At 42.6% G+C, this 18,320-nt stretch overlaps 1 protein-coding gene across 6 annotated transcripts in view; it reads left to right on the plus strand.

The window, feature by feature from the left end:
- The window catches only part of APP (amyloid beta precursor protein), a 216,219-nt gene that overhangs the window by 112,992 nt on the left and 84,907 nt on the right, over positions 1-18,320 (plus strand). For all 6 annotated transcript variants that reach the window (XM_084802345.1, XM_084802346.1, XM_084802347.1 and 3 more), the window contains exon 6: positions 7,054-7,256. In XM_084802345.1, the coding sequence (XP_084658471.1) occupies positions 7,054-7,256 (203 nt within the window). The remainder of the gene's footprint in view (positions 1-7,053; positions 7,257-18,320) is intronic.

Consider the following 18,320-nt stretch of genomic DNA (forward strand, 5'->3'; position numbering starts at 1 on the left):
CCAGAGAGGGTGTTGGATCCTCTGGAACTGGAGTTACAGACGGTCCTGAACTGGAGTGTGGGTGCTAACAATTAAATCTAGTCGTCTTCAAGAACAGCAATGCTGTTGACTGCTGAGAAATCCCTCCAGCCACACCAAAGTTATTTCAACTGTTAGGACTCAGAGCATTTTTTTTTTTAAATACAAGCTTGCTGAAGAATCCGAGCCTATTTTCCTGCAAAGTGCCCAACCCATGGGCTTGCTTTGCCATGCTCTAGATATGTTTATTAAATTGTTTCTGCATTGTAGACAGTCATCTTACCGTGGATGCTGAGGTAGCAGAGGAAAGGCACACTGCCCTTCACAGGTAGTTTAAACATAAGGCTTGTTGGGTCACATTCTACCTCCCGCCACCCATGCGTTAGGATCCGTTATGGAAGAATAAATGAGAGATGGCGTAGGGAACCTAGATAAATCTATGAACTTGGTATCTGATGGTCATGAGACACTTCTGATCCAGTCGGATCTCATTCTTCTGGGTCTCTTCCCTATTCATAATTATCACCATATTAGTGATTCGACATGCATACAGATTCTGCAGCCCTTGTCCCATTGGCTGTCTTCTCATGAGCCTTCCGTACGTTTTAGAGCTATAGCTATTCCTAGCACCCACCAGCCTTTTAACTTCCTCTTGTCTCCCTATAGTCCACTCACCCAGGAGCCAGAATCATCATTATAAAAATAAATCTGTACGAATCATTCCACTAGCTTATTTTTAAGCATGCTTATTTCTGCTCTACATGTCTCCCCGAAGCTGCTGCACTTCTTCACATTTGCTTGCCTGCCTTAACCGTCCCCATCACCTACCTGCTCCCCGCCATCTTTTCGGGGAGCTTGTTAACTCTTTCACTATGCACTAGCCATTTTATCAGCAGTGTGTACTTGCCTTTTACCAAATACTATCCAGGTGCTGTGGTACATAAGTGAACAGGACAGTGCCACCAAGCCTTGTCTTCTTGGAAGATATATTATTAGCAAGAGATGTATAGTAAGATGAAATAAGTTTAAAAAAACATATGCGCACAAGGGACAAATATGTGAACAAGCAAGTACAATGTATGCTTCTGGAGACCAGGACAACATTTCAAGTACAGCGTTCATGGGTGACCTCAACAAGGCAGGAAATGGAGTGGCTAGTGAACAGCAGAGGCTGCACGTCAATGGAGTGATTCAGTGGTTAGGCGGAGGGTTGCAGTGCCTACTTACTCATTAGCTTATAGGGAACCTGTGTGTATCGCTTTCGCTTCAGTGTTTATCCTCTATGGAAAAAGCTCTGCTTTCTATCTTTTCTCTCTGTTTAAGCTCTGTGTCCCTGTGGACTTTCGTTGTAATCGTGCTTGTTTGAGTATTATTCCCGATTGCATAATGAATATGTGTTCCTGCCTCATCCCTACTGCCCAGAGGCTTGTACAAGTCACTTTCTCCTTGGAGTTTCTGAAGCTTACGTTGTGCAGGTCCCCTATTGCTCATTCAGCAATTAGTATAGACTCTCTCTCCGAGAATAGGCATTACTAAATGTGCAGTAACGACTCAATCCAATTTCAAACCATGGTTGGGACCAACAGCGCACTCTCAATTGCCTGAGTCATACAGTTTTGGTGTCTCAGTCTTGTTATTTGTCATCTTCTTAAAGTGGAAGTCCTCAAGTTGGAACTCCAGCTGGGTTTGTGAACCCTCCTCAACAAGGAATACTTAACTGCATGTGTCAAAAATCCTTGGAATTGGCACAGTGGTAAATAGTTTGGAGTCATTCCAGTGAGCTGTGTTTGACGGAACACCTTGGTAAATGTAATGCTGTCACCTCACCTTTTCAGGTGGGAACAGAAAATGGAGCAAAGGGGCAAGAAAACAAAGGCACATGGGCTGTCTTTCCTCCAAATGTGTCTTCTCTATGAAGTACAAGCACATGTCCTGGCTTCTAGTTCTTGAGAAATGTGTCAGTCATAGAGCCTTCTAGCTGCAAGGGATGAAGCGATGTAGACTAATGGACTATGTTTGGTTCTTACATTCTCTTGTCAAGGGGGGGGGGGAGGAAAGAGTTCAAAACGACCTTGGGTAACTTATACAGTGTCTACTTCAAGGAGTTTATGCCTTTCTTTGGAGAAAAACATTCATCAGATTTTTAGAAAACTTATAGCTGAGAGATTGATACTCTGGGCTAGCTACCATGTGCCACCGGGACAACTACACTAGTTCCCTGTATCTATGGGAGATGCCACCCAAAGAGTTCTGTCATCACAGAGACCTCATACAATACTAACTTCTGTATATACCTCTTATTGCCTTCCTTACATACCTATGGCTAAAGTAGAGTGTGTACTCATACACAGAAAATTAGCGGTCATAAAATGGAGTGATTATAACAGTAGTATAATAAGAATTAGTTGAAGCTTGTGAATTCTTTCTAGAATTTTCCACTAAGTAGTTTTAGATTATGTTTGACTAGGTAACTCAAAGAGAAGCCGCAGTATTGTAAAGTAGGAAACACATTTTAATTGTACAGTATTAAAAGAAGACTTCTTATGTACATAGATCTGACTTAATGCAGTAATCGATGTAGAGGATAATTTATTTGACTATTCATCCTTGTTAGGTGAAGCCATGCCAAAAGGGGTATAGATTTGAAAGATACATAAACCATAACCCTGCTTTTGTTTCCTTTTTTTTTTATAAGTACGTTTATCGTACTTGATAGTTTGAATAAGGTATATGTTTGCAAATCTGGATTCTCTGAAGGCTGCAATGTTCTTATTGAGACTTCCTATCCCAGACACCTTTAATCCTAGCACATGGGAGGTAGAGGCAGGCAGATCTTTGTGAGTTTGAGGCTAGCTTGATCTACAGCATGAGTTTCAGGATAGCCGGGCCTACACGGAGAAACCGTGCCTTGAAAAACCAAGAGGAAAACAAATTAAAAAAAACAGTTTGTTACTTTAGGAGGATCCACTTTAAGCCTTCTTTTCTGAACGGGCCTGTGCATAAATAAAGAACACATAACACAATTTACAACTTACTGGATTTTGAAAACTGAGCATGACCAGGTAGCTGACCTCCAGCCGAACCAGAGCACCCACAAATGCCCAGCCATCATCTCCTGTCTTCCTAGCTTTTTCTCATCAAAATGTACAGTTTATCTGCCTAGACATTTGCCTATTTTCATTGTTTTTATGACATGGTGGCTAGTGCCAGTAATCCCAGCATTTACGGGGCTGAGGCAGAAGGATCGTGATGATATCAAGGGCATCCAAGGTTACAGGCTGAAATCTTCTCTCAAAGCAACAGACAAATATGTAAACAAACAGGCCAAGTGTGACGTTTTGTGTTTAGCATCTACCTGAGTGTTCATGGCTTCTTTGTCCTGTCCTGTGTTGAATGTTCCCAGGGGACATCCCAAGAAAGCAAGCTTCCTTTCTTCCATGCTTCTTCATAGTCTCTGCAAATAACAGTTATGGCCTCAGATTTTGATGCTTCTTTTCTTTGGCGGAAACTGATGAGCCCAGTTGGAAGGCTACCAATCCAAAGAAGGGAAAAATATCTGTTCGTTGTGGGTTGTTTTCCTCTGTTATTGTTGCAATGTTTTTGTTTGTTTGTTTTAATTGTTTTCCTTTCTCTCTACTCCTCACTGTGACTCTGGGAAACTCCCAGAGACCCTTGTGCTTTTATTTGCTCCACTTGAGTCAGCATTCAGAGGGCTGAGCCCCATTTTTTCAGTCCTGCTCCTCTGGCCTTTTGATTGGTCACAACATTTTGGGAACTGACTCTTGGTTATTTTTTTTTTTAATCACTGCTAGGATGGTTCACGTTCTCGTAACCATGGAGATCAGAGCATCTCTCTGCCATTTCTTTTCCTCAGTTTCTATGATGGCAGAAAGAAAGACCAAAATCAACTTTGAGAGAGACTATGAAACAGTAAATACCACTTCTGAAAGTTTTTTACTCATTTAATTCTTAGAAGATACTGCTTTAGAGCACCTTTGGGTTTGTAGCAAAATTGGGCAGGGGGTACCAAGACCTTCAATTAGCCCTTATTTCAGGTCTTCAAAGCCTTAAACCATGTTGATGACGATGTGTGGCTCCCACTATCCCATCGTGCTTACCCCTCCCTGAGCCTCAGCCACTGAGCTGCCACCAATCCTCTTGCTCTGTCCCTTTGCCATGTATGGAATGTCATATGACCGTTCCAAAGAATGCAAATGGCAAAATGCTTTGCATGACTTTCATAAGAAGGAGTGAAAGCTGGTATGTGAATCATGCTCCTACGGAGACTCACAAGTGGCAGCAGCATCACATGCAGTTATATGCAGTCTCTTTGGAAATGGAGATTCTCCTTCGTGATGACATTTACCCTCCAGCAGAGTCCAGCCTTGAACGTTGACATAACATTGTATAATCAATGATATACTTTCCTATTGTTGTGTCCTTTTGACCTGCTCACTGCATCCAGAGACTTTCAGGATAGCCAGGAGTTTCAGTTTCCTTCTGTATAAGTATTTTTCATTATTGGTGTTGACGGCTTTACAGTTGGGGAATCATCTACCATCTTATCCACTAATTGTCTTTCTGAGCATGTTTCTTGCCTGGTTTATCAAGAAATAGCTTGGTCTCACCTTTTCACAAACTTCACTCTCCTTTTGTTTTCTGTCACTGTGCTCAGCTTTATACGATGGTCTTACCGTTCCTACATTGCAGAACAGCTGTCTGTCTGTCTGTCCTCTCAGCTGGTGGCAGAAAAGCATGTCCCTGCCTCTTAATGCCTCCTGTTAGTTCTAAAAGCTCCAGTTAGAAGTCATAAGAATGGCACTGTCAGGATTCTTGCAGAAGATGCAACATCACTCAAGCATAGTTGTGTGCTTCTGCTTTAAATAGTGTCCAAATTAGGTAATTCAATTTATGGACATCTAAATTTAATTCCAGAAATCAAAGCTATGGTAATAGGAGCTGGACCTGAGTTCTCTTAGGGCAAGCAATTTAATTTCTCAGCCAGTTGAACTATTATGTATCTCAGTTCTTTGTTATGATGACAGTAAATTCTGCAAGCAGATGCAGTCAGAGCTGATGGGCATGTAATTCCTTCTTTTTCCTGGACACACACACACACACACACACACACACACACACACACACACACCAGAATGCAGATCACTTTAAACAGCTGTCCCTGCAGCCCAGGCTACTTACTAAACGGAGCTTTAAAAGCAGCATTTAGGAATTAATGGAGGGTGGTGGAAAGGCACATGTTTTCTTCACCCTGCCTGACAGCCCAGGACTAACCAAAGCCTGGACCAGACACATGACCATGGGGCAACACCAGTCATGGGGCAAGATCATGGATGTTTCATGGCCTGAGAATCCTGGCTTGCTTTAACTTTTCTTTCTGCATTTACTCTTGAATCACCACTGACACTAGAGTAACAAAGAGAATTGTGACTGTGATTTATTTGGACAAAGAAGAGATCACAGACACAATGAACTAATTGGTGTTGTGCAGGAAGCCACCTCTGTTCTCTTCACTAGAAGAACAACCTTGAGTTTAAATAAAAGAATGCATCACAAATAAAACCTACGGAGCCAGCCGTAGGTTTAGTTTTGAAATGTGGCCTCAAGTAGGAGGTGTGTGCGCAGAAATTTTTGTGCAAACAACCAAGAAATCAATTATTTCACCCCATTTGTATCTAAGCAGATGGAGGCTTATCCCATCTGACTATCCTTGACAGTGTCTGATCTTTGTTTTCCCACCTACTTCTTCATAGTCTTAATGAAAATGTGAAAATCAGTTACAGTGTCCTACCTATCAACACATTATGCATGTGCACGCGTCTAAATTATTCAGCTTAATCATTTCATCTTTACATTTTTGCCAAATGCTTCAGAATATATTGTCCTTTCAACGTATTTCACGAGGGGGAAATGTCCCCTTGAGAAGCCACACATATTTTTAGAGAATGTTTTTAAAGTCCTGCGTCCTGTGCTTGCACCCCAGGGCCTCCTATGCATCATTCATTGTACAGCTTGTACAGAGTGTCCCTGGAGTGTGGAGGAAATCACAGCAGTCCCTCTGCGCTGTAGTCATTTCTTTGCATGTCTCTCCTCTTTCATTTTCAGCAGAATATCTCATCTCTGTGCTGTCAGGCATTGAATTAGAAAGTCTTTCAGCTTTCCGGAAGCGTCTTAAATCATGGCTGGGGCCATCCCACTCGCCGGCGTGGATGAAATCTGATATAGTCTACAACACTGGACTCCCCAAGCGTTTAAGCCAAGTTCTCTCTCCAGCCCCAACACTGTCATTACAAAGCATCATCATGTCACGGCTTAATGCAACCTCCAGATTCCCCCATTGCTTTTCCCAGCTACAGGCTCCTTCTTGCTAGTAGAGTCCACAGCGACTTCAGGGTGAGAACTCCCATGGGCTCTGTCTGTTGCTGGGGTCGTTTACCTGGGTACAGCCTCCCTTCCTCCCATTTATATAGTGCTTCTCATTTGACAGAGCTGTGGCGGAGAGCCTCAGATATTCGTACTGTGTTGATTTTGTGATCCGATCCAATGCGTCTCGGTCTCCTTTCCTACCAGGTAGTACAGGGTAGGCTCTCCCTCCCTTTATCTTCTCTCAAGTGCTCTCCACCAAGCTGGCACTGGCAGCCAGATGCTTTTCACAGAGATTCCTTAGTGGCCTTGGGTCTTCGATACGTCCATTAGCAGCTTTGTCTTACTGGCTGCCACCTGCCCCATGTGTTCATCAGTAGATAGATGTTTACAGCCACACCGCCTCTCTACAGTCTGCATAATCTTGCTTGGGAGTCATGGTAGCTTCCTTTTGCAGCCATTAAACGAAGAGGAGCCACATCTACCTGTGACGCAGTTTGTAGACCTCAGCTAAAGTTCCTACTTAACCTTCTGTGTGTTTTCCTTCAAGTCCGTGTTCCCTCACAATTACCAAAGTCCATTTCCTTTTTTTTATTTTACTTTCCTAAATTTGTTCATCTGAGTATTCCACGCTATTTTTATTTGTTCTTTCAGCGAGGACAAAGTAGTAGAAGTAGCGGAGGAGGAGGAAGTGGCTGATGTTGAGGAAGAGGAAGCTGATGATGATGAGGATGTGGAGGATGGCGATGAGGTAGAGGAGGAGGCCGAGGAGCCCTATGAAGAGGCGACGGAAAGAACAACCAGCATTGCCACCACCACCACCACCACCACCGAGTCCGTGGAGGAGGTTGTCCGAGGTAACCTACTCTTGGATTTGTTTTTATTTCTAAATATGTTAGGATTTAAAAAAGAAAAAAGAAAAATAGGAGGAGAAAACCGGCATTTCAACCAACATTACACTTCCCTTCCCCTGGCCCCCTGCCCTCGTTTTCTCTCTGAAATCACAAGGCTTCTTATGTTTGGTTTTTCGCTGGTGTTGGTTTGGTTTAACAAGCAGTCCAGCAATCAATTTAAACTAATACAAATCCTGCTTGCATAGTCTCTTCTTTGCCGGGTGCATGCTGTTTAAGGAGTCGTAGACTGTGTTATAAGACCCCTCCTAGCCAGAACTCATCAGAGTCCTCCACAGGTGGGTGCTCAGTGCTCAGCTTGCCCCTTGCCTCTTGGACCCCTGAGATGGAGAGGACTACATTGGGTCATTCACTGTGCTGGGTTTATGGAAGATTTCAATAAATTTTGTCTATGTGAATAGTTTTTATTAGATTTCTTTTGCTATTTTTTTACATAAGATTTTGCTAAATCCATTTTTTTTACCGAATCAATTTTTCTTTTACTAAGTCTAATTTTTAATGTGATATGTTAAAAGACATTTTATTTTGTGCTGTGAAATTCAATATGGGTAGTTTGTGTTGTTTAATTAGGAAGTGTAGATGCATCTTCTTCAAGAACCAGGTGTGATTCTGATACCTAAGACTCTCTTCTACTGTTAATGTTCCTCTTGAGAATGTTGTGAACCAAGTGCAGTGAAAAGATTTTCCATCACTAGGAAATGAAAGCAAATGTGTATTTTACATTAAACAGCCAAATGTTATGTCAACTAATGTGTTTTGGGGTTGAGGCCTTTAATGGGTGTGCATTGGTTTTGGTTTTGGTTTTTTCCCCCCACAGTTTAATCTGTCTCTAGATCTAGAATGACTGAATATGGCTTTACTTAGTTTTAGTGTAGTGCAAATGATACTAGCTTTCATCCACAAATGCTACGAGATTCTAAAATTTTCTTTCCCCTCTTGCCAAAGTGTAATATTAACAGCTCATTCATTAGAGCTTATTATGGGACAATGTTCAACTCAAGTACATTGTTAATTATTGGTGTTAGTAGGCCCCTTTCTTTGCTGCATTTTTTAGGAACTTTATTCAGGTACGATTTATATACCATGAGATTAACTCATTTTTAATATCCAGTTCAGTGACTTTAATAAATTTACTCAGTTATTTAATATTGCCTAATGTAGCCCAAGGACATTTCAGCTCCCCAGTGAGATCCCTCCTGCCCACTCACAGAGTTGATTCTCACCCCAGGTGGCAGCTAGTCACCTGGGGTGACTGAGTCGTCCTTCTCCGAATATTTAGTATATAAGTGAGGTTGTACCGGGCATAGCTTTATGACTGATTTGTGTCACGTAGCAGTGTTATGGGATTTTGCGCTTTTAACTGGGAGCTTTTGTTAAGTGGTGGTTCTGAATTGAACACTCAGCACCTCAGATCTATGGGAGCCTTCAGTGTTGCTCAGGAAAGGAGCATGCAGTTCCAGGTAGATGGTTTAACTTTATTATTCCCCACTTCAGGCAGCTTCTTACTTACTTTAGCTTCTGAGCGAGTGTGCAAGTAGAGGTACGCTTGATCTGAACAAAATGCCCGCCTTCATATGCCCAAGGCATCTTTTTATCTAGAGAAATTTTCAATCGTCTCTTAAGGCCAAGACTGGCAGATCTGGCCTAATGAATTTTTTTTAGCCCCAATTTTCTCAGCAAGGAGGAGGTGTTCCTTTTCCCTCCAGGTTTCTTTTCTTGGTGTGACGTTACAGCGACTGATATTCTGCAGTGGGCCAGGGGTGTGTAGAAGTCAAGAGAGCCCTTGTTTGACACCCGCTTTTCCTGTAAGTTGGGAGGAACAGGTGATGAGCACAGGCCGGCTCAGGATGGCTGTGAGTGCTGAGACCGAGGGGGGAATCAAAGCCCAAGAAATGCAAAGGAACACAGACGATGCCCCACAGTCAGAAGCGTGAGCAGAGGAGTGTCTATGGGTAAATTGTGTTATAGCGCACATCGCAGTCAGTAGGAAACAGCAAAGCAAACATGATGCTTTGGTGGAAGATTAGGGGTACATATGGGAGACAGGAGTACTTGACGCTCTGTGTAAGAGAACCTGAGAAAATTGCATTGAGACCAAAACATAAATGTGTTCAATGCCAGGCTGGCAGGAACGGGTACTGAGAATGACCAGATTCGGTGTGATTTTTACCACAACAAGTCACAGGTGAAGAAGAAGTGTAGGCTTGTATTCTGACTGAGATGGAATTTTCTTGAGATAATGTGATCTTGTTAACTTCCGGGTCTTACTATTTTCTGAATTTGTCCTATCCTTTTGTTTTTCAGTTTCACATGTTACTTTCTAATTTTAGATATTTAGTTTATGGCCTACCGTTTTACATGTAAGGTGGAGTTTTAGATATTCAGACAGAACATATTAAAGATGTGCACACCTTGGAATTTTTTTCTATGAAGCCAAAGGCAATTAAGAATTAAAAAAAAAAAGAATCTGTGAGCTAGATATTTATAAGAAAAATCCAAAGCAAGCCCTATTTTAAAGATAGGTAGAGTACTTACTGCAAAGTCAAGACCTGAGTTCAAATCCTCAGAGCTCATGTTAAAAGCCAAGTATGGGTTTGTAAGCCTGTAGTCAAAGCTGTGGAGACAGAAGGATTTCAAGGAGATGTGGGGTGTGGTGTGTGTGTGTGTGTGTGTGTGTGTGTGTGTGTGTAAGACCCTGTGTCAAGGAAATAAGATAGAAAGTGTTAAAGCAAGAAATCCAACATCCTACTCTGGACATACAAAAACATGTACATACAACACTGGTTCTCCCTCCTCCCCCCACCCCCACCCCTCTCATTAATCCTGTCAAAGGAAGGTTTTGTTAAATGTGAACCCATTTGTTCTATGTAAGGCCTGCTGTGAAGTGGACCAATGCTACAAATTGAGACAAATCTTTCCGGAATAGGTGCCTAGAAGAAGCATGCTATGGTAGAGTGTGTCCATTAATGATGCAGATGGCGGTAAGATTGAAGGGGACCAACCTTCCCTGGACAGTCCTAGTATAGAAGGTGATTGCAGAGCCCTCCCCTTCCGGGCAACAGCAACAGGAGCAGAGCTGATTGCACACTTTGGAAAACTCTTCCTGCAAAGCCTGCTCCTGTGCCCTGGATGTCAACACCACTTTGTAAAGGAAAGATTAGTACTGCAGTCTCATTTTCAATGTTAATGTTCCGCCTCTGAGAGGAAGTAAGTGTGATTTAGAACCAATCCTAGAAAGAAAACCAGTTCGTCACCTCCAGCTTCTAGCGCCAGTTCCTTGCTGTGCTACGTAAAACCTGGGTGCTTTCACAGCCCAGCAGCTCCTGAGAGGAATGAACAGAGGGGAGAAGATAGGATTTTTACTTGGTCATAAAATCTTCAACTCAAGTTGTCTATTCTGTGTTACTGATTTCAGAGAGAAGAGAATTCTTTGGAGGTAAAGCATGTCGCATGCGAAATCCATTTGGCTTTTAAGCTCTGTCAGTGAAGATGATGGATATCAGTCTGTGGCTACCAGTTATGTAAAGCAACAGTCTACTTAGCCACTTGCTCTTGATTTTCAGTTCATAACTCCAAGATGCCAGGGTTTTGGTTGGTTGTTTTTGGGGAGTTTTGTTATTGTTCTTGTTGTTCTTGTTGTTTTGTTTTTGTTTTTGTTTTTCCGAGACAGAGTTTCTCTGTGTAGCCTTGCTTGTCATGGACTCTTGTAGACCAGGCTGGCCTTGAACTCAGAGTTCAAGAGGCAGAGGCCTTTGCCTCCCTGAGTGCTAGGATTACCAGCATGCGCCGCTGCGCCTGGCTGGGTTTCATTTTGTTTTGTTTTGAAGTCTGAAATGTAGATGTTATGGTAACTGGATTAACCTTGGCTTTAGGCTCCCCAATTTTGCCTGTCCAGAGAAACTCTTATGTTTTACCTTATGTTTATTTATTCGACAAATTTTCTTTGTGCCCCTGCTGCCAGCTAAAGTCTTTGCCCCTGTAGAAAGCATAGCAGGGCTCACACAGGCATGGTTCCACCTGCTGGGAGACTGTGTCGGATGCAGCTTGGAGCTCTTTATTGCAGGTATAACTCCTCTGTTTCACTGTTCTCCCTGCCCTTGAAGGCTGATTCTGCCTCTTAGGCCTTATACTATAGCGTGCAGTAGAAAACTGACACCCCCTGTTTCAGGTCAGGGCAATTAAGACTTAGGGAAACTTTAAAAATACGTTAGTAATATAAGCAGTAACTGATGAAGCCAGGACTTGGGCCAACATGATCTAGGCTATTACAGTTTTCATTACTGCCCAAGTGATATTTTCACTTCTTTTTCTAAGTACATACTCTTCCATTTTATTTGGATTCCTCCTTGCAAGTGCTTGCTCTTTTGCTATCACATGGATGTATCTTTCACTTCTGCACTGAGCATTTCTAGAATGTTCTTTTTTATGTTTAAATTAAATAATTGTAATGGCCAGGTGTCAGCTAAGAGATGATTAGGTGTCAGAATACTATATTCCAGGAGCCACAAATAGCATGATAACTATTTTTTTAAGTCAATGATTTCCCTGGGAAACACTCCGCTCGATTTATTTGAATATTGTCTCTGGCTACATTCATGCTAGAAAGGCAGAGCCTAGGAGTTGAGTAGCTGCAAAGGAGATTATAGTGTCAGAAGAGACCAGAGCATGTACTGCCTGGCCTTTTTAGAAAATGTTTCTTAGCCTCTGATATTGTCTATAAAAAAGAATTCTATAGACCTTTTTTTCCCCCAGACACTACTTACTTATATCAAGTTGATTTCAGACAGTGTTGTGTGAGAGAATGTGTGTGCAGGTATACATATGTGTATAAAAATCATAGGACAGCCTTATTCATACACACACACACACACACACACACACACACACACACACACACACACACACATCATAGGATAACCTCAAGTGTTCCTCAGGTCTCAACCACCTTTTCTATGTCTTCTTTTTGGGCAGGGCCCAAAAAGTGATGGGAGGCAGGGCCTTTCACTGGCAGGGATGTCATCCAGTGGACTAGCTAGATGGCCAATAGGTCCCAGGCATCCACCCATCTGTCTCCCCAGTGATGAGTTTGTGAGCAGTACCGCTTTCCTTGGCTTTTAAAATGTGAGTATTGAACTCAGATCCTCATGTTCGGGTAACAGTTTATGGACCAGGCTGCCACCCTCCCCACCTCTGCCAGCTGCAACTGTCATGTTTACGGGAGACATTTTAGCATTTCGTAGCCATGGGCCAGTTGAGTAAGCTACTTTTTAACCTGTTTAATGTGACTACTGAATTTATCTTGCATGTTCTAAGAATGATTTTATATGTGCTACGCTAAGCACATAAGGTAATATCCAGGAAGACATTCACTACAGGGGACTCAGATTCAACTCCTACAGCCAGTGACCTGCAAACACTGCGTTATTCAAGTGGTCTTGAATCCTCGTTGTGTCTCTGTAAAAGTGGGGTTAGTAATACCTGTCTAATATTTAGCTACTCTGTGAGACGTGAGTGATATAATCCCTGGGAACTACTGAGTCCAGTTCCTGGTAGACAGTAAATGACCTTGCTATGGTCATTGTGGTTGTAGTCCCATTCCAACTCCCTCATATATTCTGAATATTAGACAAGTAATGTTTACTACCAGTTAAAAGTGTTAAAGGTAAACCAACAGATTGACTTTTTAATTACACGGTGTGATACATCTATGAACTGTTGGTGCAACAGAGCTAGTGTTATAGACAGTATTCTGTTACCAGTAAAATACACCATGAACTCTGTTTCTTGCTTAAAATAGTTTGTGTGTGTGCATGAATATATTCCACATATCAAAATATTTGCAAGTAAATTTTATATTTAGCAGAAAGTTGAACAAGATGGTACTGAATGTCACCACATTTTAAAATAGAGTTTTTATTCCTATTTTATGCCTTGTGGAAGGAAATTCTTCGGTAAGGACACACACACACACACAGAGAGAGAGAGAGAGAGAGAGAGAGAGAGACAGACAGACAGACAGACAGACAGACAGACAGAGACAGAGACTGATACAGGTGACTTTTCAACCACTTGTGTTTGTGACAATCAAAATGACTGTCTACACACTGGCTGCTTTGTGCTCACTGACTGACCTCGTAAACAAGATACTGCTGGTCTGCTGACAATTACTGAGAAGCTCGGTTAATAGGCTGGAATGCATCCCCTAATGCTGAAGAGGTACTTGTACATATGGGCACAACGTTGCTCACTCGGGGCACAGGGATATGACCATGGACAGCTCAGGTCCTTCCATCCAGACCCAAGTAGTCTCTATTTACTCTGCATGGAAAAAGACATCAGCAGCCTGGGTGGAAAAAAATGCTTGGAAGTTCTCCGAGACAATGCATCTGAGAAGGATCATAAATAAATCAAAGCCGCGTTGCTCTGTAGGGCAAAAGCGACAAAGCTTACCTCTCTCCCCTACCTACCTCCGTGGTTATGTCTTTATAAAGTCATGGCACAGGGAATCTGGTAGTAGTGGAAATCTTCCTTTGGCCAGCATACTCAACTCTTTACAGGGTCCAGGGAAACAGTAAACTTGGCTTGCTGTGATGGTGAAGATGAACTCGCAGGTCTAGCCCTGGGTATCCTAACCCAGCTGAGATGCAAGAAAGTGGGGAGAGAAAAAGGGACAGCAGTGCCTGCTTCCAGAGCAAGCCACGGGCTTCTTACCTCCCTGCTCTACCTAAGGCAGAGAGAACGCACTTGCATATCCAGGCCAAGGTGCAGCATCCCTTTTAGTGACAGAACTGGCGTCAGCGCTGACCATAAAGGCGACAGGTGGCAGGCGGCCTGTTATTTTGCACCCTGTGGCACAGCCGCCTTTGGTTCTGAGGCATTCCAGACATGCTTTCCTGGGGCTGAATGACACGTGTAACTGTTTTGTGTAGCTTCACTGTCCCAATCTGGAAAGCCAACTGCAGCAATTAAGGAGTTCAAGACACAAGACTGGCAAGTGAGGCTTACAGAGACAAGTCTTATACATGGGTGTGGTTCTCTTGGTTTTAGTAGGAACTTCATTAACATAACTTCCCATCCATAAAGTTCATAATTCACAAAGATCACTTTGCCTCAAGAAAATGTTGTGCCTTAAGCAGAATAATGTGTCTCCTTAACACTTTATCATTAAAAAAAAAAATCAATTCCTTAAAATGTAATGCAACAAATTAGGAAGAAGTTAACATAATTATGTCTACATGTCTCCTTTTCAATTAATTCTTAAGTCCAACAGAGTATTGGCTCTGGTAACAGAGCTATGGTTTTTAAGGGAAATAATTTGGTTCCCTTAATAACAAGTGTCCGTAACATTCAAAAGCAGGGTGGATTGCGGCTGAAACACCTGCTTGTGATGGCCTTGAACCATCGTGCCCTCTGAAGTTTCATCTGCGGCTTCCAGGCACTTAGGCTAGCATAGCATGTCTGAGCTCTTGTGATTCCATTAGGAGGAGAGTACAGATTTCAGAAGAGAAGAAACTGAATAAGCCTCAAGTTCAAGTGTTACTTTGTCCTCTGGCTTTCAAGGGAGCAGCCTACATGTTAGAAAACCCAGAACTGTGATGGGAAATGGATGCATAAGTGAATGAACGTAGGGCAGAAGAGATTAAGGTGTACTATGTTTATCTATGGTAAAGCTATTAGCCCCTTTGTGAGAACGGGATTACATGTCTGTTTTTTCTACTTGTATCTTGTTGAATACAACTTTTGAGATGGAATGGAAAATGTAACATTTGGAGTTCTTTTTAAATGTTTCGTTTATTTTTATGTTTATTTGTATTTTACCTGCATATTTCTCTATATACCATATGTGTGGGGGGGTAGAGGAGGGAGAAACTGGATTTACAGGCAGTTGTGAGCAGCCATGTGGGTGTTTGGAATCAATGCTAGGATGTCTGCAAGAGCAGCAAGTGCTGTTCACTGCTGAGCTGTCGCTCCGGCCCCATTTTCTGAATTCTTGATGTTTCGTGATACACGCAATGGAAGGTCTTACCGGTCATCGCTCATGCTTCCTTGCTCTCTGGAAACTTGCTAACCTGTGTTACCCAGGATTGTGGAGGTGGTGGCTGCTGATCTGTCACACAAATCCCCCCTGCACCCATCAGGAGTTCTGAGGTTGCGAAGCCTGATGCTTGCTTGCTCAGGTGATTCTCGGCTTGGAGGACTGTTCTGTGCATCATAGGCTGTCTAGTGGCGCCACTCTCCTCTTCCTATGGATGTCTAGAATCCCCCCTACCCAGTGTCACAACCAACAGTGTGCCCTGGGGAAGGATGGAAGTCCACTGTCTCTGCCAGTAACCCACTCAGCAATGGTTTGGAGACCTGTGCTGTTCAGCTTCCAATGTATGAAGACAGTGCCAGCGAGGTAATTCCGTATTAAAGGTGCTTCCCGCCAGGCCTAACAATCCAGAACCCACGTGGTGGGAAGAGAAAACTGATTCCCATAAGCTGTCCTCAGACCTCTTCACCAGCTCTGTGGTGCATGCACAAGCACACAGAGTGTAATGTGTTGATTTTTAAGTTTAAGTATGTGATCTCTGAAATGTGCCTCCTCTGCCTCACCTGAATGTCAGCCGAAACTCCTAACTCGATGTTGTGCAAATGGTAGGTTGCCAGTGAGCATTTTATAGGACAAGAATAAGCAAAAAAAGAAAAGAAAAGAAAAATAGATAAGATGTATGATACAGTCTGGTAACATGCTTAGGGACAGGAAACATTGACTTAAAATGTGTGTCTGTGTCTGTGTGTGTGTGTGTGTGTGTGTGTGTGTGTGTGTGCGCGCGTGCGTGTTGAAATAGAGCCTCCTTGTGGGACTCCAAACACACCTCTCAGTGTCTGTTTCCTGTGCCAGGATTCCCAGCCTGCACCATGCCTGGTAGCGATACCCACCTACAGGCAGTGAGGTGGGGAGGAAGCTCTTTTTGGTTTGAGTATTTTTCTCTTCCCAAAGAATCCATTTCCCTGAGCACACTGTGGTAGAAAGCCAGCCTTGGCTGTAGTCCAGACTTTCACTAGGAATGATGCTGTTCTCAACCTGAATCCGTGGATTCTTTTCTGTTGAAGACTATGGCAAGAAGCCAGCCTCTGTCTTCCCCCCCGACACAGTCCTATCTCTCTAGACCCCAACCTACAGACAGCATCCTTTTGTTCCAAGAGTGTCGATGCCGTCTAGCATGCCTCCCCAGAAAAATCTGTGAAAAATTACATTCTAAGTTTAGCTTAGTTATTCCTTGATTTTTTTTTTGTATTGGCTTTCATCATTATTTTCAAAATAAAAAGCGTTGGTGTGTAAGGGGAAGAGGGCCACTAGAATTCATTTTTCTGAAAAGTGATATTTTCATAGACTTAAATATAAAAGAATTATTATCTCAGTATTGGATTTAAGAGAGAAGTGTTGAAGGTGCTTTGATGTTGTTTAATAGCTGATTGTATGTAGTGGAATAAATATGTATTAATAATCTGTTAAAATAGTTTATAAATAGTTTATCTGTTGTATTTCTTTTTTTTTTTTATTCTAAGAATCTTCTAGTGTATGTTTTATCACTCATTCACCACATAAACTACACTTTTTCCAATTTGTACCAGTTCCTCCACTCTGATGCTTTTATGGTGCGGCTGTGTTTTATATCTTTAAAATAACACGTTTCAGCTGCATTTAAATCAGTTAGCTGGGCCTGGTGGCCCTCGCCTGCAGTCTTAGCATTTGGGAGGCTGAGACAGCAGGATCATAAGGGCTTAATGCCAGCATTAGCTGTGTCCTGAGACCCAGCCTCTCTAAACACAGGCAAGAAAACCACACCCTCCCACACTCACCATAGTGTTACATGGTGCTTACCAAGCCTTGCTACTCCCCCAGCCATTTGTGGCTTTTACTGAGCCTACACATCTGGAGAGGGACATGGCTGCTCATGGACTGTACTTTGAAGAAACTTTAGCACCAATTTTGGCCTTCTGTGGGTTTTGTTTTGTTGTTGTTTTGTGTTTGTTTTGTTTTTGTTTTTGAGGGTTTTGGCATGGAGACAGGGACTAACAGAATGCTTTTCTCGTCTAGTGGCTGTCCGTTTTTGTGTGGTTTTTCCCTTGTTGTGGCACAGTCAGTCCCTTCTGGGCTATGAACTAATAACTACAGTATTGAGGAATCTGGGAAGTCATAACTACGGCATCTTGAAATACCAGTGGAGGAAGTATTTATACCAAGGAACTAGCCAAATGCTACAGTTTATTTTATTTCTAGATAGACACATTTTTAAAGCAAATTCTTCCATCTCATTCAATTAGAAAACAAAAATGTTTCCCCACAACACAAGGTTCACCTTATTCTTCTCTTGTTCTCCTTTCAAGTTTGGTGATGCCATGTTGTGTGTCAACCTGGCCTTACAAACAGGAAACCAAGGTTAGAGGAGCATCATAGTGGTACGCTCTTAACAGCACCAGCTCAGGAGCGCTGACTAGGGTAAAATGCATTTTTCCAGGCCCATCTTCTTCAGGTGCCATTTTATAAGAAAGCTTTCTGCATAGGGAGGTACGAGAATCAGGTCAGGTCTAATTTACAGTGGCAGAGAACTACCCACAGCAGCAGGAAGCCTAGCCAACCGAGGATACCTACCTCTACAGTGGTTCTCAACCTGTGGGTCATGACCTCTCTGGGGGTCAAACAACCCTTTCACAGGACCAACCAAAGACAATCAGGAAATACTGATATTTGCATTATGATTCATAACCGTAGCAAAATGGCAGTTAAAAAGGTAGCAATGAGATTTTTGATGGTTGTCACTTGAATGGGAGTAATTTTATGGTTGGGTGTCACTACAACATGAGGAGCTGTCTTAAAGGGTCGCAGCGTGAGGAAGATTGAGAACCGCTGTGCTTGATGCTACCATAACAGATTCACACCCATCATCCTGCTGAGTCTGTGGCTTCAGTAAGGGGCAAAGCTGCTTGTGTGACTTGCTGATATTTCAACCTATATTTGGAACA

Source organism: Acomys minous, assembly GCF_964271855.1.
Source record: "Acomys minous genome assembly, chromosome: 11".
NCBI classification, from domain to species: domain Eukaryota; kingdom Metazoa; phylum Chordata; class Mammalia; order Rodentia; family Muridae; genus Acomys; species Acomys minous.